General features: G+C 42.0%; 2 protein-coding genes across 2 annotated transcripts in view; one reads left to right on the top strand and one right to left on the bottom strand.

Moving 5' to 3' along the window:
- Window positions 1–129: 129 nt before the first annotated feature.
- On the bottom strand, window positions 130–19,604 carry LOC311099001 (zinc finger protein 644-like). Its single transcript, XM_084139591.1, has 6 exons — window positions 19,497–19,604; window positions 4,736–7,316; window positions 1,946–2,515; window positions 1,658–1,783; window positions 1,350–1,455; window positions 130–1,087 (listed from the first exon to the last, which is right to left on the bottom strand). The coding sequence occupies exons 2-6, from the start codon at window positions 7,299–7,301 to the stop codon at window positions 892–894; spliced, it is 3,564 nt and encodes a 1,187-aa protein (XP_083995717.1). The 5' UTR covers window positions 7,302–7,316; window positions 19,497–19,604; the 3' UTR covers window positions 130–891.
- A 1,827-nt stretch (window positions 19,605–21,431) lies between these two features.
- Window positions 21,432–27,826, top strand: part of LOC311150830 (putative ATP-dependent DNA helicase HFM1) — a 29,580-nt gene continuing 23,185 nt past the window's right edge. Inside the window, exons 1-10 of the mRNA XM_084188376.1 lie at window positions 21,432–21,490; window positions 22,051–22,156; window positions 22,362–22,471; window positions 22,597–22,709; window positions 22,959–23,244; window positions 23,560–23,828; window positions 25,960–26,001; window positions 26,153–26,223; window positions 26,317–26,449; window positions 27,045–27,196. Coding sequence (XP_084044502.1) covers window positions 22,401–22,471; window positions 22,597–22,709; window positions 22,959–23,244; window positions 23,560–23,828; window positions 25,960–26,001; window positions 26,153–26,223; window positions 26,317–26,449; window positions 27,045–27,196 — 1,137 coding nt within the window. The 5' untranslated portion in view covers window positions 21,432–21,490; window positions 22,051–22,156; window positions 22,362–22,400. The remainder of the gene's footprint in view (window positions 21,491–22,050; window positions 22,157–22,361; window positions 22,472–22,596; window positions 22,710–22,958; window positions 23,245–23,559; window positions 23,829–25,959; window positions 26,002–26,152; window positions 26,224–26,316; window positions 26,450–27,044; window positions 27,197–27,826) is intronic.

The raw sequence follows: 27,826 nt of genomic DNA, 5'->3' as shown, positions 1-27,826 counted from the left end.
GCTTATGGAACATTTCTGAGATATTTTATTTCCGCTCATGAAACATGGGACCAACACTTTGCATGTTGCGTTTATATTTTTGTTCAGTACAATAGTGGGCCACTGTTAAAGAAAACACCAACAGGTCAATCCAGATGACTAAACCATAGTTTTTATTTAGAACATCAAAAAATTGTTTCAGGATCATATCGGTATGATATACATTTAAACAAATTATTTAAAAACATGAAATATAGGTGACAGTTATGAAAGGCAGCAACAATCCACGCTTTGACTGCATCACTGAACACAAACTGTGGCTGATAAACCCTATTCATTTAGGAGTTTTAATTAATATGCAGATAACTGCAGTATGTGACACTTCCCCCCCAAAACTGCCATCCATGTTTTTAACCTTATTTTCTGTGATATTTTTTTTTTTACCAGAACCCCCTCCCCACATAAACAAATGGTAGCAATATGATCATGATTTGAATACATGTTAAAATACAGAAGAGAATTGTATTTGTCCTATTTTTATGTTTTCATGTGTAGCATAAATGTAAATATATTAATATACAGAGAAAGGGTACTCCCAAACTGGACCAAATGGACAGAGAATTGAGGTAAGAGTTGTCTCTATTTTAAATGGGTTCCACACTACATTACTGCATAAACACAAGAAAACAGTCAGCCCACATGGAATCATATTCCTAACATGGGACATTTAAAATGCTGATAAAATGTAACAATATACCACAAATAAAAATGTGTTTTAAGAGATCAGGTAGTCAAACTCCTGAAATTGTGTGTTGTAAGAGTGGCAATTATGACTGTATAAAACTGAAGGAACATCCAATGTACAAACACACACTCAGCTGAACCAAAATATATACTTTTTAAAACCTTGGCTTAGGAGGCAGTGTGAGTTGCCAGTGATGGGGTCTGTCTGTCAGAGGTGGGGGAGGAGGGATCCCTGGGCAGTGAGGTGACCTCCCTCATGCCTGCTCCTGTGTGGGGGACACTGGCGTTCATAATGTGCCTTTGTAGATGCTTTATCCAGTCCTCCTGGACCGACAAGGGACCCTGGAAGACTAGGTCACAGAATCTGCAGAGGATCCAAACACAGTAAGACCCCCCCATTCAGACGTGGGCCTCAAAGACAGTAGAAGCTACAACCAACTCTTGGTCAACTTAACAACATTACTTTTAAAGCATTACTACAAATAATGCATTGAATAGAGCTTCACCCCAACTTAAAATCTTGAGTAGTAAAAATGTCAATGAATAATACAATAATTTACACCAACGGCATAGACAGTATGGTATGTGGTCAAACTTTGTGGCATATAAGATGAGGTATAGAGTACCTGCAGGTTAGTCTATACATCTCCTCTGGTGCGTGTGGCATAGTGGGGGATGTCTTCTTCTTGGAACCAGGCCTTGATCTCTGCCTCCTTTGTTTACAGTCATACGCTGAAACATTAAGAACCGGGTAAGAGCAATAGGCTCAGGTAAGTTTAGTCTTGACTGGTGACCATGTGTGCACTTAGGCAGGGGGTCTGTGTGAGGCAGTGATTTTAAGGAAATCATTGTGTTCACTGTACAGTAGCAAGGCTGTAAGCAATGTGCAGTAGTGATGTTCCTTTGTGAACACTGATGATGCGAAGGCACTTACTTGTTCCCTCCAGCAAGGCAGTCCTCTTTCGCTTTGCGTATGCCCGCAAGTGATTGGACAGACTAACACCGCTGTGGAAGGTTGCATTGCAATGGACACACACCTTCCTGTTGAATTCACCTTTCTCTGTGAAACAATATTGAATGAAAATCAGTCACACTTTTGACCACATCAGCCATCGTTTTGCACGCAAATATAATCCATTTGGCATTCATATCTTTCATGCTAACAATTTGTCTTTGGTTAACATCCCTTTATCCCAAACTTTACATTTACCCTTGGTCTTACCCGATGTAGAGTTTGAGAGTGTTGAGTTGACTTGTGCTCCTCTACTGTGCTCGCTGGTGGGGGAAACTGACAGGGCGTTTCTTGCCGTTTGAGATGAAGTTCTCAACTTTGAGTCCTCCTGACACTTCCTCTTCTTCAGAATTCCTATCAAGGCACTCGAGAGTGAACCCTTTACCTCCAACTTAGTCTCTGCCTGTTTCTTATCCAATGTTTCCCCTGATAGAGAATACATGGGCACCAGTGGTTTGGCATTGTTGTAGAGGTTCTGAATGAGATTCCGTTTAGGGGATGTCAGGTGATTAGAGGTGGCCTGCTTTGAGGGGATTCTGGAATGGGAGGGGATCCGTTTCTTGCCCAGAATCTGCAGAGCTCTCTGGAACTCTCTCTTGTCACGCATCAGCTCCCGGAGCAACAACATTGGGGACTTGGACTTAGTGGCAATGGTTTTCCCGAGCCGTTTCAGATGGCCCCGAACATGGTTAGATAGCCCAGTCTTATTATCAAAAGAGTCCCCACATAATGGACAGGAGTGCCCTTGGACAGGAGCGCCCTCAGACCCAAACTTGGGTGCTGAAAACATAGCAACACAGCAGAAATAATTGGTCAAAACATTCTTTGTAGGCCAAGGAAATGAGTTCCCATCCCCATTCAAAATTAAAGACTAAAAAAACTCATTATTGAGCAGTGTTTTCCACAAGTACATAGAGTAGCTAGCCAAATGGAATAAGTAACCAGCCAGGTTCCCTGGGCCGGGGAGGGTCCGGGGGGGCTTGTCCCCCAGGGTTAAATTTTTTGCCGAAGGAGCTCTATTTTTGGTGGCCTCTGGTACATTCTCATGCCCTGATTCCATCTGAAATACACAGCGAAATTATTGAATAGTTTATCGAGTTTACCTCTCATATTGGAAAAATGTGTTGTGGTAATGTGTAGAAAGACAAGACTTTCCAAATGTAATTACTGAAAATGTATGAATTCAGTGTTTTGTAGGGTGTCCAATCAAAAACGCATCTTTTGACCAATGGGTAAAATAACATGTTAATTGTGTAGATAATCCTCTAAGAAAACCAATGGTCTAAACCTCATGTCTCTTATCATAATCCGTTAAAAAGTTATTGGAGTTTTTACCCTTATAGAATGGTCAAAATTAGGGTGCTTAAATCAATGGAGGCCAGAGAAAAAAAGTGGTCATAAATCTTGTCAGCTAGACTCGATGCTGTGCGAGAATTAAGGCTACTGGACAGGCTTACCATTTAACTCGTCATATTTTTTCTCAAATCCGGAGGACATAAAACAATATATAAAAGGTAAGATAGATTGATGATTTTGAAACAAGACGTAGTATTTTCATATTTTAGTATACGCTGTTCATATTAATGCGATGTTCCTGTTATTTTTCAAAGACTTCTCACAAAAAAAAGCGTATCTCTGTGAAATGTCAACAACGCACTGAGTGTACCCCAAGCTTTTTATTTTCAAAGCCTTTTACATTTAATTCAGGTCGTGTCATGCTAATTTTGCTATTTGCGACCCGCGGAAACAACTTAGAAGACACGACCATAAAATGTAAAATCCTCAAAAGTTTCAGGGATACAGCAGCTTGACAGAGCTCGGTGCTTATTATCGGATGTATTAGGTTACGAAATCCAACTTTTGGGATATAATGTTAATGATATGTTAGAGAAAGACCCCACTGAACGATTCAGAACATGATTCATATTTGTTTGGTAAAATGTATTTTATAACATAAGGAAGTGATGTCATCAACAAAGCAAGTTTTCGAGTGGGTGGACACCCTATGTATTGTTAGTTGTTTTTATATTGTCTAGGCCTATATCATCAGGACTATTTTCTAACAAACCTTTTTTTACATTGTTATGATGAGTTTCTCTGGTATTACATTTTTTATTTTACCTTTATTTAACTAGGCAAGGCAGTTAAGAACAAATTCTTATTTACAATGACGGCCAGAAATCAATAATTAGGCTAAGTGTATTTCGACTCATCATTACCACTTATATTACATGGGATGTGAAAATTAACAAGCATCATGCTCTCCCTCCTCCGTGTAAAGGAAATCGACTGCAACTAACCACAGCGCACACAAATTGTACCGGGAGGCGGGACAGACAGCAGACTGCGTTTCCCTGTCATCACACGCTTTGTGACTGACAGGAGCCTATCCTATCAATAGATCGCTAGAAGGTGCATATCGTTCATTCTACCGGGAGAGGGCTCGACGGACTAGCGAATTAAAACGTTTAAATGAGAAGTAGCATAATTAATATGAAGTGGAAAAAGTGGCCGGCTGAAAATTAGTCTGTAACCAGCAGATTATCCGATGGCCGGCGCTAATCGAAAACACTGAGTATTTAGCAGTTTACTTAATCCCACCATGGTGATGCTGGTGCTACAGTAATAACTTTGAGGTGTGGTATTTCACGCATGACTGTGACATTAATGCATTGTAATGACATTGACAATCTACAAATGATTACCAAATTATTGATACATTTGCCTCTGTTGAATAATGTAAAATTCTCCAATCAAACGAGCTGTGTCATTTTTCTTTACAATACAATATTTTGTTTCCTTTATTGAGCTAACAATAACAACCATTTGCATCTCTATTTAGAGGATGTTTCTGTGAAGCCGAATGGTTGACCGCTTTTGTTCATCTGTATAGCAACATGGTGACCAGCACTGTTAAACATTATATTGAAGGAACATAACCATGCATGCAACAAAATATAATATAATAATATTAGATGGAAAGATAAAGGAAAATAGTACCTTTTTTCAGTCGTATTGCACCCATCCTTCGACGGATGCGAGGTTTCCTGTCTTGAGAAGCCACCTGCTCTCGTGATACCACATGGCGTGCATTGTAATTCAGTCCAACTCTATGCAGATGTCCTCTCACGTGATTGGATAATCCCACACCTGACTCGAACTCTGCAGGACAGTAAGGACAGGTCTTCCGTTCCCCACCACCTTCCGAATCAGCATCTAAAAAGGATTCACTTAGTGGCACCGAGTTGGGCGCAAGGTTCTCTCCAAAAACCTGTGTTTCTATGCACTCTTCCTTGATAACAGGCTTCTGCTGAGAATGCCTGTCTTGACCTTTCTCAAACAGGTCTTCAGAGGTTCCAAGGACTCCCTTCATAGACATTCTTCTGCTAAAGGAATTACCAATGTACGGTTTCTCTTGCTTGATTTCACTTTTATCGAGAATTTTGTTGTTGGCATCTGTAGCGTCATCACTATACTGGAAGATATCCTTATTATCACTGTCTTCCTCTTCCATCTCCTCCACCGGACTTTGCAAATGCTTTGGTAAAATTAAGCAAGAGTCCTGGTCAACGGTATTGTGATAAGGGGTGGACATTTTTCTTTTGGAAGGTAATTTTTTCATAACTGGCATTTTTATGACAAGTTTAGAGACATGCTTGCTGTTGAGGTCTGCACTAATACCTTCACTTAAACCGGAATCACAGCCAGAATTTAAGATATTATTCTCCAACTCAGATGCCAATAAACGTTTGTGGCCATTTGAAGAAGAATTGGGATTTTCTGAAATTCGTCCAAAATCATGATCAATGTCACCATTTGTGTCCTCGACAAAAGAAAACCCTGTGGTGACATCAAAGTCTTTATTCCTCTGATTGTCACGTCTTTGTCGAGACAACAGATTATTTATTGACTTGTCAAGTTTTGACTCTGTGGGTTGAGACTTGAAGCCCCTTTGCGCTCTGTGAACTATCTTATCCTTTTTGAAAAGATCAGAAATGTCATTTGAATCACAAGGAAAATCTGTTCTTTTTCTGATAGCCAGTTTTTTCACAGATAATTTTGATGTCAGCTCTGAAGAAAATGAATTTACTACTGTGGGTTTTCTAATGGGGAGGTGTTTCTCAGAAGGTGGTTGTGCATACTCATTTCTTTCTCTACTCTGGAAAACTTCATATTCCTTGTATGTCTGATTATGACGAATCTCAAGATGATTTTTAAAGATGTTTTTGCTTGAGGTGCCATAAGAACAATGGTTACAGGAGTAGGAATGAGGTGTTTTATCATCTTCCTTTGACCTAAACACTCTGGGTTTATCTGGCTCGTCCTGGTTTTTACAGAGACTGTGTTCTTTGTTCTCGTGTCTCTCAAGTTCCAACACAGTCACAGCCATATAGTTACAAGTCTTACAGTCGTAGTACCGCTTGTCCTTCTCATGAGTCTTGGCATGTTGAACAAATGTATTTGGACAATTTGTTCCAAAAGTGCACTGGGGGCACTGTAGCCTTGCATCTGTGCCCTCATCCTTCAATTCATTCATGCCCTTGATCTCCTCCATGAGTCTCTCTCTTCTCTCCTGGTGAATGGTCATATGTCGAAGGAGGGAATTGCGAAAGCGGAACGACTGGCCACACTCTCTGCATATAAAAGGCTTTGGAATGTTGATCAGACTGGGCGGATCTGTGTGAGTCCTCATGTGCCGGTGCAGATGGTTCTTCTCCTTGAAATTGATGTTGCACTTTGTGCAAGGAAAAAACAATGGCTCCTCCTCTGAACAAGAGTCAGTCAGAGGTTTCCCTTTCAGCGGTCTAAGCCTGTGAGCCACGCTTTTCTCATGTGGATTTCTTGCAGGCGCATTGAAAATAAGTTGCTTGATGGCCTCTACAGTTCCATTGGGATACTGTGCTTTTTTCGTTGTCGGTGATTGAGGTTTGTTGCGTTTTCTCAAGGATTGGACCTTGTTGATGGGAAGAGGGTCTTCTTGATCCTCTTCATCAAACACATCCTTTGTTGACTTGAGGCTCAAATCAGTGTAAAGATCCTCTGAGGGATCTACCATGACCACCATGTCCATTTTGCGTTTCCTCCTCCTTTGGCTGTTTGAGGGAGGATCTGCCTTTGGTAGCTCCTCCACGGGAGAATCATCGTGGTTGTCCCACAGAAACTGCATGAATTCTCTCTGAGGGTCCCAGCTCAGGGGACCCTCATAATTATCCATTGAGTTCTCTGAAGATTCCACATCAAAACCCCATATCCCTGTAGTGTCAATGTCCTGCACAGTCTTCAACTGAGTAATACTCTTTTCCTCCCCCTTTTCTGTTGACAAGCTGTTGAGTTCATCTGATTCGAAGGCTTGGTGTGAAGAAGGTCCATTCACAGACAACACATTTGTGTTTGAGAGAACATCAAGGACACTGCTATTTTCTCTCAGAGGAGATGTCTGAGGTCTGTCCAATGTTTCTATAAACAAGGGCATCTGATTTCTCATTAGATCTTGAAGGAGATCTAAGGGGTCGATCACAGGATCTGCATCTTTCTCCTCTTCATCAATACCGGTCAGATCAGACATTTCTGCAGCTGAACTCTAGGAAAGAAAACAAACTGATCAGAAAGTTGTTTACTTTGCCCATCAATAATCTAGCTGGCTACACTTTCCAAATACGGTACCTCTCCTTTAAGAACTTTCTACCACCACCAGTGGTGCCTGCTATTGGTGCACAGTAACAAAAAAACACAGTCCAACATTACTTCTGAGAGCTGCTGCAAAATATGATCTCAATTGTATTTATGTATACTGAACCAAAATATAAATGTAACATTGAATGTGTTGGTCCCATGTTTCATGAGCTGAAATAAAAGATCCCAGAAATGTTCCATACACATAAAAAGCTTCTTTCTCTAAAATGTTGTGCACAAATTTGTTTACATCCCTGTTAGTGAGCAATTCTCCTTTGCCAAGATAATCCATCCACCTGACAAGTGTGGCATATCAAGAAGCTGATTAAACAGCATGATCATTACACAGGTGCATCTTGTGCTGGGGCCAATAAAAGGTAACTGTAAAATGTGCAGTTTTGTCACACAACACAATGCCACTGATGTCTCAAGTTTTGAGGGAGCGTGGAATTGGCATGTTGACTGCAGGAATGTCCACCAGAGCTGTTGCCAGATAATTGAATGTTAATTTCTCTACCATAAGCCGCCTCTCCAATGTCGTTTTAGAGAATTTGGCAGTACGTACAACCGGCCTCACAACCGCAGACCATGTGTATGGCGTCGTGTAGGCGAGCTGTTTGCTGATGTCAACGTTGTGAAGAGAGTGCCCCATGGTGGCGGTGGGGTTATGGTGTGGGCAGGCATAAGCTAAGGACAACGAACACAATTGCATTTTATCGATGGCAATTTGAATGCACAGAGATATCATGGCAAGATCCTGAGGCCCATTGTCGTGCCATTCATCCGCCTCATGTTTCAGCATGATAATGCATGGACCCATGTCGCAAGGATCTGTACACAATTCCTGGAAGCTGAAAATGTCCCAGTTCTTCCATGGCCTACTTACTCACCAGACATGTCACCAGGGACGGCTTGTTCAATAGGGCGATATGGGCGACGCACTGCCAAACGGGAAAAGGAAGGGATTTTTTTTCTAATCAATTATATAAAAAAAAAAAAAAAAATATATATATATTTTTTTTTAATAAATTTATAAAAAATTATATCACGGCAACAGCAGTTATCAGTGTTCACGTCTGATCTGCCAGCCACTAAATGTCAAATCAGGCTAAAGTCGTGCTTCAAATGGCCCCGCCCGTTTTTTGGGCGATTTCAGTCAGGTTGAAAATCGCCCAGAAGTCTCTCATAGCCTGTCATGTAAAATCTATTTTTTTTAAATTTCAAAGCTTTCAATACATTCTCTATGGGTGTCTGTGGGCTTGCACTTACGCGCTTTCGTCATACATAACGTAACCACGAATGAACGTAACTAAGAAAAGACCAGGTAGCAGCCTCAATCAATTCACTACTACTATCAAAATGGCTAGGCTTCAGTCCAACTCGATTGTGTCTTTGAAAGAAGTTCCTTTTTGTCGGCGAACAAATTAAGATAAATTGGCAACGAAACAATTAGGACCTCCCAGACCAAATTTAATAATTCAACAGGTTTCTACTAAAGGCGGAAAGTCCTACACCCGAGGATTTTCCAAAAATTGGTACGAACGAAAAAAGACATTGCCACTCACTCAACTGGATGACGAGGGATACAGGCTAGCTGTCCGCCGCCACAACGATGAGGTTAGTGTTGATAATCACAAGTTTACTGGATGTGGATATGGTGTAATAAAGGCAGTTTATTCAGAGGTAAATATATCTGGAATCGCGTTCACGGACCCGTTCGTCAAACTCTTAGGGAGCTATAAATTAAGCCCCATTACTTACCATATCAGATAAGAGAAATTGCTGCAGCTACATATATTTTACATCCTGGCCCTACATAGTTCACTATTTGCATCACTTACCAAAATATTACATGTGGTCATATATGCTTGGAAAGTGGAGATGCCATAGAACGTCAAAAAAGTAAACATTGCTGGAGACACATTGTCGTTTTGGAGAAGACATCGCGTTTGCTAGCGAAGAGATTTGTTGTGGCAAATGAACTTGGGCTGGGAATTGCCAGGAACCTCACGATAAGATATATGCATCAGCATTGCGAGTCTCATGATTCTATACATATTGCGATTCGATACTGTGATTTTATTGCGCACCATATGTCTGTTGCAGAGGGATCAGAAAGCCATGAGAACGAGTTTTGATCAGTCATGGAAATAAAAGTGCTGAAAACTAATTGGCTCCCAATGTGAAAAGATTGAGAACAAGCTATGAAGGAACAATAATGGTGTTTTGGTGCAGGTACAGCCAACTAGCGCTAAAATATTGCGATATTGTCAATACAGTATATCGTAAAGTATCACTATGTAACTCGATTTCTTTCACCCCAATCCCTCAAATTAACGGTAAATAACTGAATTGTTTGCCCCACATTTAGCTAAGATGATTAGCTAGCCAGCTAAAATGTTTTATTTAGTTAGCAGTCGCATCTACAATAGTTTACTGTCAATAACATGTCTCCAAAAATGACGTGGTGTCTCCAATTGTGTTGACATTTTACAATTGCAATGCGCATCCATGAGTATCCACTTTCTGTAGCTCAGCTGGTAGAGCATGGTGCTTGTAACGCCAAGGTAGTGGGTTCGATCCCCGGGACCACCCATACACAAAAATGTATGCACGCATGACTGTAAGTCGCTTTGGATAAAAGCGTCTGCTAAATGGCATATTATTATTATTATTATTATTATTATTATCTGAAGAGAGCCCCGAAACATTGTGTGCAGACATTTTATGCAATAAATGAAGTAGGTTCAATCTAGTAGTTCTGATCTTCTGATTGGTCCTGATGAGTTGGGCGAGGTCACCTCCAGGCTACTGTCACTGTTGCATTGGCTCTGAGTCGGGTTCTCTGTCTTCAAATGTTCAGCCTAAGAGAGGGGATTTTTGTGTGTGTGTGTGTGTGTGTTTAACAGTGATGATGTGTGTGTGTGTGTGTGTTTAACAGTGATGATGTGTGTGTGTGTGTGTGTGTGTGTCCTCAGAGCAAGAACTCGTGAGTTGGAAGAACTGAGAGGCCTATGGCGTGGGTGTTGTCCTTGGCCACCTGCTGACAAGGCTGACAAGATAGGACCCTTTTGTCCATTGTTATTGGATAGGAACAGAACTTATAACCAGCTCCTGACCTAAATAGATCTTAGCACAACATTTTACTCAACATATCATATTCCATATTCACTATAACAAATATATTTACTACGACATTAGCAAGAACCGCCACATCCTCAGCCGGCTAATCCAGTGTGTGAAGTTTTGCGGAGTGTTTGAGTTAGCTTTGCGAGGCAAAGATGAAACTGAGGGCTCCACCAACCCTGGTAAGCCAACACTTTTGAGATCAGTCAATAAATGCTTCTGGTATTGACTTATATGCTGCCCCTGTCTTCATGTTGTTGCTGGACATATCTTTTTTTAAATGTGTGTAGGTCACCTAAATCATCAGAAAAATTGCCCCTCCTGAGAATTTTTTCAGGAGCCGCCACTGCATGTCACCCATTGAGCATGTTTGGATCGACGTGTACAACAGCGTGTTCCAGCTCCCGCCAATATCCAGCAACTTTGCACAGCCATTGAAGAGGAGTTGGACAACATTCCACAGGCCACAATCAACAGCCTGATCAACTCTATGCGAAGGAGATGTGTCGCGCTGCACAAGCAAATGGTGGTCACGCCAGATACTGACTGGTTTTCTGATCCACGACACTACCTTTTTTAAAAAGGTATCTTTGACCAACAGATGCATATCTGTATTCCCAGTCATGTGAAATCCATAGATTAGGGCCTAATGAATTTATTTAAATTGACTGATTTCCTTATATGAACTGTATCTCAGTAAAATCTTTGAAATTGTTGCATGTTGCGTTTATATTTTGTTGGATTACATTTCATTTACAGTGCCTTCAGAAAGTATTCACAACCTTCACTTTTTCCAAATTTTGTTGTGTTACTTCCTGAATTTTAAATGGATTTAATTGCACTTTTGTCACTGGCCTACACACAATACCCCATGATGTTAAAGTGGAATTATGTTTTTCAAAACTTTTACAAATTAATTAAATTTAAACTGAAATGTCTTTGGTGAACAAGTATTCAGCCCCTTTGTTATGGCAAGCCTAAATAAGTTCAGGAGTAAACATATGCTTATCAAGTCTCATAATACACTACATGACCAAAGGTATGTGGACACCTGCTCGTCGCACATCTCATTCCAAAATCATGGGCATTAATATGGAGTTGGTCCCCCCTTTGTTGCTATAACAGCCTGTATACTGTATAGTGTAAGTTGTATGGACTCACTCTGTGTGCAATAATAGTGTTTAACATGATTTTTTTATGACTACCTCATTGGTGTACCCCACAGTCGAGCAGTACATTTCAAACACAGATTCAACCACAAAGACCAGGAAGGTTTTCCAATGCCTCGCAAAGAAGGGCACCTATTGGCAGATGGGTAAAAATAAAAGAAGCAGACATTGAATACCCCTTTGAGCATGGTGAAGTTATTAAATTACACTTAGGATGGTGTATCAATACACTCAGTCACTACAAAGATACAGGCATCCTCAGTTGCCGGAGAGGAAGGAAACCACTCAGGGATTTCACCACGAGGCCAAATGTAACTTTAAGGGTGTTTTCACACAATTTCTGTGAACTCAGTGCGGTTCGCTTAATTTTTTTGTGCAGCGTGAACTCTCCAAAAGGTACTCAGACCCTTCAAAAGAGCCCCTGAAGCAAACCGAACTGAGACCATCAAGAGGTGGTCCGTCTGTTAGCCCTAGTAGTCTTTCTTTTGAACAGCAGAAAGAACTGCTTCTGTTACAGCTAGAGCATGATCGTGTTAAGCTAGAGTATGATGGTGTTAAGCTAGAGTATGATCGTGTTAAGCATGAAATAAGAATTGGAATTGAAACAGGATTTGGAGTGTGCTAAAATCAAGCTGCAACAAGAGAGGCTAGAATTGGTTAGGGAAGGAAAGCTCTCGGGGGAGAGTTGGCTTTGGGAAGGTGACCCTGATTCAATTACGGGTCGCTCCTCTCGGTCGTGCCCCGGATACATTAGATATTGTTGGAAACCTATGGCTGTTGCCAAAATTTAATGAGTAGGACCCTGAGACGTTCTTTTCGTTGTTTGAGCGTGTTGCTGACGCTAGGAGTAGGCCTGATTCTGATCGCACTTCAATGTTGCAGTGTGTGTTGACTGGTAAAGCGCAGGAAGCATATTCAGTTCTTCGTGTAGCCAACAGTGTCAGCTATGCTAAGGTTAAAATGGCTTTGTTACAAATTGGTTCCTGAGGCTTACTGCCAACGATTTAGAATTTTAAAAAGGGCTGATAAACAGACTCATGTTGAGTTTGCGCGAGAGTTATCTTCACAGTTTAATCGCTGGTGTTCCGCCTCTGCGGTTACGACTTTCCAGGGGCTGTGTGATCTGATTATGCCAGAGCAATTTAAGGAGACAATCCCTGATCGAATAGCCACGTACATTAACGAACGAAAAGTGAAGACTGTCTATGAAGCTGCGGTTTTGACGGACGAGTATGTTTTGACTCTCAAAAGTGGCTTTGCAGAGCCCCATATTCGGAGTGAGTGGGGGCGTTCGGAGAGATTTGGGCATTGCCCACCGAGACACTGGTTCACAGGCAGAGCTTCATTCATCTAGGGTTGAGCCTGGCTCCCGTGGTTAAGCTGACTTCAGTCAATAGTGTCACTACTGTCAGGGTTCAGGTCATTGGAAAAACGAATATCGTGTTCTCAGGACTAAGGGTAAATTCAGTAGTCGCGCTATCGTTAAACATAAGCCTACGGCGTTAGCAGCGCCGGTCCCACTCTTGTCACTCCATCTCATGCCCAGGGGCATGTGAAAGTCCTAATTGACCCAGATTATTTACCTTATATTACGGAGGGTTTTGGGTCTCTGTTAGGAAGTAACGACCCAGTGAAGAGGGACACAGGTGCCTCTGAGTCATTTGTGTTAGAGTCTGTGTTATCCTTCTCTGCTGAGACTGATTCGGGGAATAGTGTTTTAATTAGGGCAATCGGGTTGAACACTGTCAGTTCCATTGCATAAACTGATGTTGGATTCTGAACTGGTGAAAGGCGAGGTTGTTGTAGGGGTGTGTCCTTCGTTGCCTGTTGAGGGTATCGACGTTATCCTTGGGAAAGCTTGGCTGGTGAGCGTGTATGGCCAGTTGTGTCTCCATCTCTAGTGGTTTCCGCTAAGCCGTCGTTTGTAGGGATTCCCGATTGGAGTGCGTGGAGTTACCCCAGAGGTGTTCTCTGCGTGCGCGGTGACTCGTTCCATGAGCCGTGGCGACCTGGTCACTGTGCCGGCTAACGATAATGTTACGAAGAAATCGGTCACTACTTTCCCTGTTATCCCGTTATCTGTGCCCCGCTCCGATTTAACCAAGGAGCAGTGGGTGTACCCCACATTAGAAGAGTTGCGTGACCAAATTGTGCCTGTGGAACAGTTGGGAGATGTTGCCCAGGGCTATTTTCTCCAGGATGATGTCCTGATGAGAAAATGGGTGCCTCATAGTAGTTGTTTTGTTGGGGAGGCTATTAGTCAGGTTGTTGTACCAGTTAAGTTTCGTGAGTTGGTGTTGAAAACTTCCCACGAAGTTGTTGCTGGACATCTGTGCGTGAGGAAAACCTACAATCGCATACTGAGACATTTATTTTGGCCTAGGTTAAAGAGGGATGATTCTGCGTTCATCAAAACCTGTCAGACCTGTCAATTAACGGGTAAACCTAATCAAACTATTAAGCCTGTACTGCTGTTTCCTATTCCCGTAGTCAGTCAGCCTTTTGAGTATCTGATTGTTGACTGTGTTGGCTCTCTGCCTCGGTCTAAGAATGGTAGTAGTTACCTGTTCACTGTGATGTGTCAGACCACTAGGTTTCCTGCTGCCTATCCTCTCCGGTCTATCACGACTAAGTCCGTGCTAAAGGAATGACTCAGTTTATCTTGCTGTTTGGAATCCCTAAGGTTATTCAGAGTGACCAAGGTTCTAATTTCACCTCTAATCTGTTTGGTCAGATTCTCCAACCCAACAGCTCCGTATTAAACACAATTTGGCTAGAGCCTCTCACGCGCAGAGTCAAGGAGCGCTGGAACATTTCCATCAAACACTATTTAAAAACACTAAAGTATTTAGTCAGCCACCAATTGTGCAAGTTCTCCCACTTAAAAAGATAAGAGAGGCCTGTAATTTTCATCATAGGTACACGTCAACTATGACAGACAAATTGAGAAAACAAAATCCAGAAAATCACATTGTAGGATTTTTTATGAATTTATTTGCAAATTATGGTGGAAAATAAGTATTTGGTCACCTACAAACAAGCAAGAAATTCTGGCTCTCACAGACCTGTAACTTCTTCTTTAAGAGGCTCCTCTGTCCTCCACTCGTTACCTGTATTAATGGCACCTGTTTGAACTTGTTATCAGTATAAAAGACACCTGTCCACAACCTCAAACAGTCACACTCCAAACTCCACTATGGCCAAGACCAAAGAGCTGTCAAAGGACACCAGAAACAAAATTGTAGACCTGCACCAGGCTGGGAAGACTGAATCTGCAATAGGTAAGCAGCTTGGTTTGAAGAAATCAACTGTGGGAGCAATTATTAGGAAATGGAAGACATACAAGACCACTGATAATCTCCCTCGATCTGGGGCTCCACGCAAGATCTCACCCTGTGGGGTCAAAATGATCACAAGAACGGTGAGCAAAAATCCCAGAACCACACTGGGGGACCTAGTGAATGACCTGCAGAGAGCTGGGACCAAAGTAACAAAGCCTACCATCAGTAACACACTACGCCGCCAGGGACTCAAATCCTGCAGTGCCAGACGTGTCCCCCTGCTTAAGCCAGTACATGTCCAGGCCCGTCTGAAGTTTGCTAGAGTGCATTTGGATGATCCAGAAGAGGATTGGGAGAATGTCATATGGTCAGATGAAACCAAAATATAACTTTTTGGTAAAAACTAAACTCGTCGTGTTTGGAGGACAAAGAATGCTGAGTTGCATCCAAAGAACACCATACCTACTGTGAAGCATGGGGGTGGATACATCATGCTTTGGGGCTGTTTTTCTGCAAAGGGACCAGGACGACTGATCCGTGTAAAGGAAAGAATGAATGGGGCCATGTATCGTGAGATTTTGAGTGAAAACCTCCTTCCATCAGCAAGGGCATTGAAGATGAAACGTGGCTGGGTCTTTCAGCATTACAATGATCCCAAACACACCGCCCGGGCAACGAAGGAGTGGCTTCGTAAGAAGCATTTCAAGGTCCTGGAGTGGCCTAGCCTGTCTCCAGATCTCAACCCCATAGAAAATCTTTGGAGGGAGTTGAAAGTCCGTGTTGCCCAGCGACAGCCCCAAAACATCACTGCTCTAGAGGAGATCTGAATGGAGGAATGGGCCAAAATACCAGCAACAGTGTGTGAAAACCTTGTGAAGAAAACGTTTGACCTGTGTCATTGCCAACAAAGGGTATATAACAAAGTATTGAGAAACTTTTGTTATTGACCAAATACTTATTTTCCACCATCATTTGCAAATAAATTCATAAAAAATCCTAAAATGTGATTTTCTGGATTTTTTTTCCTCATTTTGTCTGTCATAGTTGACGTGTACCTATGATGAAAATTACAGGCCTCTCTCATCTTTTTAAGTGGGAGAACTTGCACAATTGGTGGCTGACTAAATACTTTTCTTCCCCACTGTAAGTGTTTGATGGAAATGTTCCAGCGCTCCTTGGCACGTGAGAGGCTCTAGCCAAATTGTGTTTAATATGGAGCTGTTGGAGAATCTGACCAAACAGATTAGAGGTGAAATTAGAACCTTGGTCACTCTGAATAACCGTAGGTCTTTGAGAGGTTATTGTACGGAGATGGATAAGGATTGAGAGGAGGGGCTGCCATGGTTACTGCTAGCCGCCAGGGAGGTTTCCCAGGAGAGCATAGGTTTCAGTCCAAATGATCTAGTATTCTGACATAGTGTGCGTGGGCTTCTAGCAGTTCTCCAAGATGACTGGAAGTCTCCCAAGCCACCTCAATCCCTGTTATATTATGTGTGTGATTTCCGGTGACGCCTGTACACCGCTGGTGAGATGGCTAAAGAGAAGCTGTCATCTTCACAGGGGAGGATGAAAGGAATATTTAATCGGCGAGCTGAGCCTCGTCACTTTAGTCCAGGTGACCAGGTTCTTGCTCTGCTGCCAATTGTTGATTATCCTTTTCAAGCCAAGTTTCAAGGTCCATATATGGTTGTGCGCCAGTGCACTGAGCAAAACTGTCTAGTTGCCACTCCGGAACGGAGGAAGGCGCACCAACTGTGCCATGGAAATCTGCTAAAACCCTATTTTGCACGTTCCTCTGGGGCCGTACAGTGGGAGTCGCAGAGGACGTTAAACCTGTTATTTTGGCCGGTACTGTTACATTGCTGGGTTCTTCTTTTTGTCATGCTATGTCCGTGCATGGTGAGGAGGATGTCCTTGGTCCCGACGATTGCGTACTGCAGGGTAGATTGAAAAATTCAGAGAGTCACTGGATGTTTTGGATAGCCTTCTCGCTCATCTACCAGCTGATAGGCGAGACGAGTTTGTCGGTCTGATTCTGAGTTTTCCAGTTTTGTTTTCTGATACGCCTACACGTACAAACTTGATAGATCACGTTATTGATGTTGGGGATGCTGACCCCATCCATCAGCGGTTCTATAGAGTTTCTTCAGAGAAACGGCGTTGTCTGGATGCTGAGATCAGGTACATGCGGTAGAGTGATATTGCAGAGCCTTCTTTCTCCAGCTAGGCTTCTCCCTGTATCTTGGTCAGTAAACCGGATGGGACAAACAGATTTTGTACGGACTACCGTAAGGTAAACAGTGACACTAAGCCAGATTCATTCCCTCTTCCTTGGATGGAGGACTGCGTTGATCAGGTTGGAGCAGCGAAGTTTGTGAGCAAGTTTGACCTGTTTAAGGGCTATTGGCAAGTGGCACTGACCCGTAGGGCACGCGAAATCTCTGCCTTTATTACACCCTCCGGTCTGTACTCTTATTCGGTTATGGGTTTCAGCCTGCGGAACGCACCTGCCACTTTTCAGCGCCTTTTGAATAGGGTTGTCTCCGGTCTGGTTGGGTGCGCTGTTTGTCTGGACGATGTAGTGGTTTATCCAGATACTTGAGAGGCACATCTGTCCCGTATTGAAGCCTTGTTCGACCGCCTGGCTGCGGGTCGCCTCACTATCAACCTGGCAAAGTGTGAGTTTGCTCAGGCGACCGTTATGTACCTTGGTAAGGTGGTTGGGCAGGGTGAAGTGCGTCCTGTTCGGGCTGAAGTGGTAGCTATTGATGCTTTTTCACCGCCAACCACTAAAAAATAACATGGGAATGATTGGTTATTATCGTAGTTTCTGTAGGTACTATCTACCGTAGTCGCTCCCCTGACAGATCTGCTGAAAGCTAAGGCGGTTTATGTCCGGTCTCCTCTCTGTCAGCAGGCTTTTGATGATGCGAAGAGGCTGCTTACCTCAACTCCGGTGCTGCCTGCACCTCACGTGAGGGCAGATGCAGTCATGCTGCAAGCAGATGTGTCCGGTGTTGAGAGGCCCGTTAGTTTCTTTTCCAATAAGTTTAATCGTTATCAGTTGAACTACACCGTGGTGGAAAAATAGGTGTATTACCTATCGTGGTCTACACCGATCATAACCCTCTCAGCTTGAGGTCTATGATGTGTCCTAACCAGAGGATAATGAGATGGTGTTTGTTTTTTACAGGCATTCCATCTCGATGTGCGGCACGTCAGGGGGTCTGATAATGTCGTTGCTGACGCTCTCTCTCGTGCGCCCTGTTCCTGAATGCGTCTGGTCCTATTGATTGGTGGACACACGTTTTCTCATGCGCGAGAGTGACCAGCTACTGTTTATTTTTGTGACCAGCTACTGTTTATTTTGTGTTTGTGTTGTCCTGTTGCTCCTGTCATCTGTTCCCTCCTGTCCTCATTTTTTTTATTTCCTCTTAAAGGTTGCTTCCTGTGCGCAAAGGTTGCTGAGGACAAGGTTGGTTGGGGCAGGTGGGGTAGCGTTAACCACGGCAGTATTTTGTTGGAGTTTATATGTACATATTTTTGAATATTTACATTTCTACTTTTTTGGTTGGTGTGGTGTTCTGGTGTCCTTGGTGGTCCCCGGTTTTGGTGGGGGGGGGGGGGGGGGGGGGGTGTTGACATCCCTTTAAATGGACAATTTGGACGATTCTGTGAACTGTCTTGTGCAAGTTTTAAATTGACACTACCTGTTTAGCAAAGGTTTCAGCTAGAGATGGCGTGAAGGAGCTTGCAGGGATTTGTAGTCTTGTAAGATGTCTACTTTGTTGCTAATTAGCATTTTGAATATGAGAGTAAATAGAGCAGACTATATTGATAACAGTCACCTTGTCTGAGAGAGATTATCAAAATGTCACGCCAGGGTAAGCCTACACAAAACACAGCCCTTATTTTAAGTGTTCCTAAAATCCCCTATGGGGAAACATTTATGGTGGAAAAACAATTAGAACCATTTCCCTGTTTGACCGCTAGGTTTTATGGGTATTATGACACCTCCACTGTGAGGCTCTATACACCCCTGGTAACCATCCACCATATCATCATCCCCCCCCCACCCAACTGTCAAGCAAGCCATAAATGCATGCATGTCACATACAACATATATCTTATAATAAAATGCTAATCGATCACCCCTTACTCAAGACCGATGGGTAACGTTGTTGATGAGCAGTAGATAGTTCTGTATTCTATAGTAAAAACTTTCTAGCTGTGCGTTGCAGAACTGTAGCCCACATATGCCAAAACAAAGCGCAACCTTTACTCTCAAGAGCACAAACATAGCAAGCTAATCGTGGTCTTCCTCGAGCCCCATGAAGATCCAAAGGAGCTTTACTTCTCTTTAAATATTCCTGTTGTTGGACGCTTGTAATAGCCTACCCAGTCCACAATGTTCCATAGCAAAACCTCCACCAAGACCACACAAAAAACGCCGGACATGTTTGAGCAATACCGAGAGGTGACAATATTGTTAGAGAAGACTTGAAACGTTACCTTTTAACGGTGTAAATGCAAACGATATGCACTTTAATCGTTGCATTGAATTATTTCTCACTTTCGTCTTCCATCCATTCCACAGTCGCCATTTTCCCTGGCCTACGCAGGTTAAACCATTTTTTTGAGAGGGAATACAAGAACGACACAACTGCATTAATGAATGCACTTTTTAATTGCACAACATTTTTCCAGTGTAGAACTAGGAATATAATATAACATTCACAATGTAAGTAATTATTTTATTATACTTCCGTGATCTTTCATCAACTTTTTTTCATCGTGATAAGCTTCCCCCGCAAGTGAAAGTGGTTTGTCCCAGATAGGCGGCACGAAAAATCCCGAGTTGATGATCATCTACCTAGTTTAATATCGGTAATGTTACTGACAGCCGGTTTGAAATGGTTATTTTAATAACATCTAATAAATGTACATGTTAGATGGTATTCGATGTATATATGTATTCATATTTCTATTTTGCTCTGTCTGGATCACATTTGGGTTTGGGAACACCTTGGGGATACAGTTATAGCTACTCCTCAACAGTCATAAGATTACAATGTTTAAGAGGAACAAGCAGACTGTCATATTTGCCATTCAAGTAACTAAAGCTACAGTCTGCGATTGGTAGAGCCATTTTTTGACATGATTGAACTGTCTTACCCCACCAGAATCCAAAATAAAAGCTTGTTTTACAAATAATGTATACAAAATATCCCACTTGGCACACTCTGGTTGAATCAACGTTATTTCCAAGTAATTTCAATGAAATTTCGTGGAATAGATGTTGAATTGATTTGTGCCCAGTGGGACTGTTAAAATTATAATTTTGATAATGGAAGGTCCTTGCATCCATAGCTCAGTCTATGAATTTGACAATGATTACGTTTCTCTAGCCACATCCCTGATATGTTTACCAAGACAAGTGGCGGACTCATTTTTTTTGTTTTTCGAATCCCAGAATGTGGCTTTAATGTTACAGTCAGTTGTGTCTGAGTCGCGCTCGGAGTTGTCTTGCTAACACCAGTCTCTTTATGCTCGCTGTGTAGTAACGTGTCAGCTAGGCTACGGTTGTGAGCTCTTACCTGTAAAACATTGTAATATTTTTTCCACTAATTCTAAACCCCGCCCCCCTCTCATCGTCTTATAGGATATTCAAACACCGCATAAAATCTTAATGTACCTTTGTTTGCCAACACTCAATGCATGTTGTTTTGAAACCTGCCAGTCGTTTTGGTGTCAAGAGGCAGCCACAACGCGCGGCACACCAATCAATCAGCTGGCCTATAGTTTAGATATCTATCTATCTAGCTAGTTGTCAAATACATAAACGAACGGTCTATCGAGCAGCTTGATTCCTACAATACATTAATTATAATCACATTTTTTGTGTTAAAACGAAAAAATTAAAATAACATTTTGAGTTGGCTAACCTATCTCCATAGATAGAACAATGAGACAGATATTTAACCGGATGTATAAATGTGAATCATCCGCTTGGCGTTTCCACTCAATACCAAATATGGCAGTGGGAGAAGCTGGAACAAGATGGATTTTGACAGACATTCTGCACATTTTCTCATCGATGAAACATTTGATCTCAATACAGTTTTCTGTTTCCAAAACTGGAATATGTTATGAACAGGGTGGACTAAGTTTTGTAGACTTTACCTTTTGCAAAAGTTTTTACAAATCGTATTGTTTAGAAGGAGTGCAAAGGCGAATTGAATTACTGCACACGCGCACTTCCCAGAGGAGGCGTCCCTAACGGAAATAACGCTAGAACGCGCCAATAGGATCTCGCAAGCTCGTACCTGACTCTGCCCACCTCCTTTCTTGTTCTGCCCACTATGACTCATTTGTTCCCATTGGAAACGACAGGCTGTGGTCTATCTTGGTTTATACAAATATTTGCTATCTCCCTCGAGCGAAGAGCGGGTATCATCGGCGTCTAGGCTCGAGACTAGTTAGCTATAGTGCCCCCACCGAAACAGGTAGGCTAAAAATTACTTTACTTACATGAGTTATCTTTTTACACGCCAGTTTGAAATAGAATACGAATTAACAGGCTGTCATTAATATGGTCATATAATAAACTGATATTTTGACAAATAAGTCGCTTAACATTACATGAAAGTGAGCCAACTTGCCTGCCTAGTTAGCTAACGTTAGCTTGCTAGGGGTTTCCATTAGTTACCACAGCCACAAAGTCAAGATATCTTAAAAATTCAGGAAAACAAAAATTCGCTTTTTGGTCTTCATTTAAGGTCAGGGTTAAGCATAAGGTTAACAGTGTGGTTAGGGTTAGGTTTAAAATCTCATTTTAAGAAGATAAATTGTAGACTTTGTGGCTGTGGTAACTAATGTCGACCCTTGCTAGTCATGTCATGACCAAGAGACTGCCATCTTGCGTTGATCTGGTGTAGGGGTTTCAACACCTGAGGCCTTTGCACAAAAACCATTTAGGCTTTACAGTATGTTGACAATTAAGATATTTTATGGGGTCTAGTCAGGCTACTGACAAATTGTTTACTTTTCTTACAATCTCTCACAGTTGCTGCAAACCTAGGCAGAACCTATAAAGACTGTCCTGTTGTGGCAACATCATGTCTGTCTCCTTGGTGCCCTGAAATGTCTGATTGGCCTTATCGCTGCCAAAGGTGCTTCAACAAAGTACTGAGTAAAGGGTCTGAATACTTATGTAAATGTGATATTTCTGGGGGGTTTTACTTATAAATGTGCAACATTTTCTGAAAACCTGTTTTTGTTTTGTCGTTATGGGGTATTGTGGAAAAAGGAAAGGGGTCTGAATACTTTCCGAATGCACTGTATACCATGATTACGTCTAACTTTGTAATTCTACAGATGACTGTTGCATGGGCTAAGCCTACATGATCTGATGAGATGTTGGACTCAGAAGACTACACTTTGTCCCTGGATAACCTGTTCTTTGAGAGGCCAGTTGTCCACAAAGTGTGAGTAGTCAGAAACAACCTGCATCCCACAGTCATGCCCCACTAGATTTGTATTTAGCTAGGAACTTTGCTCTTGCTGTGTTAAGCTTTGCTTAACCCTTTTCCTGCCCTGGTCCCATCTCCAGAAAGCCACTTTGTCAAGAGCAGAGTTCTTGGCAGTTGGAACCCCCTCCGTCCCTCTCCCAGATCCCAGCCACTCAGGACATCCAGAAAGAGGCAGAGGGTCTTTCATCATTCAGTAAGTGACATTTGAAGTGATTAAATCATTTTAGTAAATTCAGTCAATACTGTAAGGGCCAGTTTCCCGGACCCAGACAAAGCCGAGTCCTGGACTAAAATGCACTTTCAATGAAAAATATTTTTTGAAAATGATTTTTAGTTCAAGACTAGGCTTAATCTGGGTCTTGTTTCAAGTCATGTCCCTTCCTGTCAATCATTACATTATCATGTCGTCTATCAAATCCCTTTCTGACCATCTCCAATGCAGGTTTCTCTCAGAAGTCCAACAAATTCCTTCCCCATTTGAAAAGAGCAGTTGACGGTGATGGTTTCACACCCAAGAATACCAAATTACATCAGAATACCAGTGATGGAGGAAAAGAACCTGAAGCACAGGGCGGGTGTGCCCTTTGGGCTCGGGAAGACTTCATGAATAAATCCCAGGATACCACAAAGGTCAGCAGAGGTCGAACTAAAACCCCACAGGATTCTGGTCATGCACTGGAGCAGAAACATTTCCCACTGTTCAGCCAAAGCCCACCTCTACGGAGAAGGTAAGCCATTCAAATGAAACTAATGAGTGTGTATACTGTGCATTCAGAATACATAGTAAATGTGAGTATCCCCACCATGTGTCTTCGTCAGATACTATTGATTTTAGAATGTAATGTCGTCTGTGAAGTGATAAAATAAATCAGGATAAAATAAATCAGGATAAAATAAATCGAATATTTGGCAAAGCCCTTCTGAAATGGCACCTTCTTTATCAAAGACATGGCTGTACTAGTTACATCATGATATGTGGGATATTACTGTAAGCACTTATGATCTCTCTACCTATAAATGAAATAATCTCTTCGTCGTTACAGTTTGTTCAAACCTCCCAGTGGTCAGGTGTTGAAGAAAAGCGCAAACTCAAACAGAGGCCTCAACCAGGCAAGACCCAGAGTGCAGCAAACTTTCAACCAGGTTTCCATGGCGACAGAGCCTCGGCTGGCAAACCAGTCGGCAGCAGGCCCCAGCCCCCTCACCAGTCTGGGCCCACCTAAAGCCTGGGGACCACCACAGAAGACACAGGACAAGGGCACCAAGAGGGCTCATGTTCTCCCCATGACACCCCAAGCCCTTCACATACAAAGTAGTACCGCACAGACTGAACCCAACACTATGTCTGTCTGTATACACTACCGGTCAAAGGTTTTAGAACATCTACTCGTTCCAGGGTTTTTCTTTATTTTTTACTATTTTCTACATTGTAGAATAATAGTGAAGACATCAAAACTATGAAATAACACATATGGAATCATGTAGTAACCAAAAAAGTGTTAAACAAATCAAAATATATTTTATATTTGAGATTCTTCAAATTAGCCACCCTTTGCCTTGATGACAGCTTTGCACACTATTGGCATTCTCTCAACCAGCTTCATGAGGAATGCTTTTCCAACAGTTATTTACATTTACATCATTTAGCAGACGCTCTTATCCAGAGTGACTTAGAAATTGGTGCATTCAATTTATGATAGCCAGTGGGACAACCACTTTTTATTTATTTAAATTTGTTTATGGGTGGTGGGGGAAGAAGGATTACTTTTATACTATTCGAGGTATTCCTTAAAGAGGTAGGGTTTCAAGTGTCTCCGGAAGGTGGTCAGTGACTCCGCTGTCCTGGCGTCGTGGGTGAGCTTGTTCCACCATTGTTGGCTGCTTTTCCTTCACTCTGCTGTCCGAATCATCCCAAACCATCTCAATTTGGTTGAGGTCGGGGGATTGTGGAGGCCAGGTCAGCACTCCATCACTCTCCTTCTTGGTAAAATAGCCCTTACATAGCCTGGAGTTCTGTTGGGTCATTGTCCTGTTGAAAAACAAATGATAGTCCCACTATGCCCAAACCAGATGGGATGGCGTATCACTGCAGAATGCTGTGGTAGCCATGATGGTTAAGTGTGCCTTGAATTCTAAATAAATCACAGACAGTGTCACCAGCAAAGCACCCCCACACCATAACACCTCCTCCTCCATGCTTTACGGTGGGAAATACACATGCGGAGATCATCCGTTCACCCACACCGCGTCTCACAAAGACACAGCGGTTGGAACCAAAAATCTCCAATTTGGACAAATTTCCACCGGTCTAATGTCCATTGCTCGTGTTTCTTGGCCCAAGCAAGTCTCTTCTTATTATTGGTGTCCTTTAGTAGTGGTTTCTTTGCAGCAATCGACAATGAAGACCTGATTCACACAGTCTCCTCTGAACAGTTGATGTTGAGATGTGTCTTACTTGAACTCTGTGAAGCATTTATTTGGGCTGCAATTTCTGAAGCTGGTAACTCTAATGAACTTATCCTCTGCAGCAGAGGTAACTCTGGGTCTTCCATTCCTGTGGCGGTCCTCATGAGAGCCAGTTTCATCATAGCGCTTGATGGTTTTTGCGACTGCACTTAAAGAAATGTTCAAAGTTCTTGAAATGTTCCGTATTGACTGAGCTTCATGTCTTAAAGTAATGATGGACTGTTGTTTCTCTTTGCTTATTTGAGCTGTTCTTGCCATAATATGGACTTGGTCCTTTACCAAATAGGGCTATCTTCTGTATACCCCCCCCTACCTTGTCACAACACAACTGATTGGCTCAAAGAAGGAAATAAATTCCACAAATTAACTTTTAAGAAGGCACACCTGTTAATTGAAATGCATTCCAGCTGACTACTTCATGAGGCTGGTTGAGAGAATGCCAAGGGTGTGCAAAGCTGTCATCAAAGCAAAGGTTGCCTATTTGAAGAATCTCAAATATAAAATATATTTTGATTTGTTTAACACTTTTTTTGGTTACTACATGATTCCATATGTGTTATTTCCTAGTTTTGATGTCTTCACTATTATTCTACGATGTAGAAAATAGTACAAAAAAGAACAACTCTTGAATGAGTAGGTGTTCTAAAACTTTTAACCAGTAGTGTGTGTATATATATATATATATATATATATATATATATATATATATATATATATATATATCACATACATATTGCTATGATGAGGTGTTGTAGCTGAAGAATGTACTCGGATGTAATGGTCATGGCAGCAGCTGTCACTGTTCGTTAGGGCTTGATGAGGTGAAACGAGGTCAGCACTACCCAATGCCCTCTTGGCTGTAATGACACAAAATTACCACTAGGGGGTGGACAATATCTGCAATTTTGACTGGGGTTGGGTTGCTAATGTCAGTGTGAATATAAAATGAGTTGTCTATGGATTTGTTTTCATATTAGGTACTTCTGGGCCTGGGATACTCCGACCAATCTCTGAAATCCGTATCCTTTCGGATCTGTTTTATCATTAGTAATAACGCTTGGAATGAAAAGTTAATGAATGCTTGATTGATGCATGCTTGATGATGACTACATGAAATCTAAGAAACAATTGTGGGTTGTTTGTTGGGTGTCCTTAATCAAACGAACACAGCTGCTAAATTTAGATCTGTCTTCAAAGAGTTCCCTTACTTCAACTACGTTCAATCAAAAGCCCTAGATGATGTAAGTGCTCTAATGTACATGTCATCCAATTCAGAACCTTAACAGCAAAACAGTATCCTTGAGACATTTTTATGAACAACGTATGTTTTGCAGGTTCTATACACGGGTAAGAACTTTGTGGCTTGTGCTCCTACGGGCTCTGGTAAGACTGTGCTTTTTGAGTTGGCCATCATCCGCTTACTGATGGAGACCACAGATCCCTTGAGAAACATCAAAGCTGTGTACAGTAAGACCCTCCAATTACAGTACTTAGGATCCTTCTCAAAAGCACTAGGTAAAAAGTACTAAGACATTAAGAGCTGATTCATGCTTACAGTATGGGTTAGCCTGTATGCAGTCTTGATATCTGGTTTGTTGCTTACATGTTGTAAGTGGCGCAGTGGTCTAAGGCACTGCATCGCAGTGCTAACTGTGCCACTAGAGATCCTGGTTCGAATCCAGGCTCTGTCGCAGCCGGCCGCGACCGGGAGACTCATGGGCGGCGCACAATTGGCCCAGCGTCGTCCAGGGTAGGGGAGGGAATGGCCGGCAGGGATGTAGCTCAGTTGATAGAGCATGGCGTTTGCAACGCCAGGGTTGTGGGATCGATTCCCACGGGGGGCCAGTATAAAAATATATATATATGTATTCACTAACTGTAAGTCGCTCTGGATAAGAGCGTCTGCTAAAAATGACTAAAAAAAAAAAAAAAAAAATGTAAGTAATTTATGACCTGATTACACCCATACATTCTAAGAGTTCAACATGTATATTGATAACATTTATAAAATGAAAACTGTATGACAAGATGCATTGATTGTGAATGCTTCTGTCGTCTTCAGTGGCCCCCATCAAAGCTTTATGCAGTCAGCGCTTTGAGGACTGGAAGAAGAAATTTGGGCCTCTGGGCCTGAGCTGCAAGGAGCTGACCGGAGACACGGAGATCGACGACTTCTTTGAGATTCAGGACGCCCATATCATCATGACCACACCTGTGAGTGACACTGTATCCCAGTGTACAGTATACTGTATGTCGCATAGCCTATCACTGGCAGACATTTTATTTGTGTGTAATATGTAGTGCAATGAGGTAGCTGATCCTGTGACCATAGCAACCATCCATTAAAAAAGAGGCAGACATGATTTGCATGTTGCAATAGGGGTTTGTTAGTGATGCGAGGATGGATAAATTCAGTTGTATCAAGAGAATTCATGAGAAAGTTAATAAAAAACCCACATTAACTGTCCAACTGTTAATGTAGCCCTTTCCTGCTGTCAAATGACCTAGTGGCCTCATGGATGGAATGTTATTTAATATTTTTCATAATTAATCAACTTTATATTTTCAAACCAGACGATTCTTTAAAAAATTTAATAAAAAAATATGTAACCTTTATTTAACCAGGTAAGCCAGTTGAGAACAAGTTCTCATTTACAACTGCGACCTGGCCAAGATAAAGCAAAGCAGTGCAATTAAAAACAACAACAACACAGAGTTACATATGGAATAAACAAAACTTACAGTCAATAACACAATAGAAAATCTATATACAGTGTGTGTGTAAGTTATGGAGGTAAGGCAATAAATAGGCCATAGTGCAAAATAATTAAAATGTAGTATTAA

The sequence above is a fragment of the Coregonus lavaretus genome (genome assembly GCF_964263955.1).
Source record: "Coregonus lavaretus genome assembly, chromosome: 23".
Taxonomy (NCBI): Eukaryota; Metazoa; Chordata; class Actinopteri; order Salmoniformes; family Salmonidae; genus Coregonus; species Coregonus lavaretus.
This window is presented reverse-complemented; position numbering and strand designations above follow the sequence as displayed.

Bases quoted from the DNA above. Each gene is read 5' to 3' on its own strand.
- LOC311099001 (XM_084139591.1), bottom strand. From the start codon at position 7,301: ATGTCTGATCTGACCGGTATTGATGAAGAGGAGAAAGATGCAGATCCT. The intron at 1,784-1,945 runs GTAAGACCAAGG...ATTGTTTCACAG, and splicing joins ACTCTCAAACTCTACATCGG to AGAAAGGTGAATTCAACAGG. The intron at 1,088-1,349 runs GTACTCTATACC...GATCCTCTGCAG, and splicing joins ATGTATAGACTAACCTGCAG to ATTCTGTGACCTAGTCTTCC.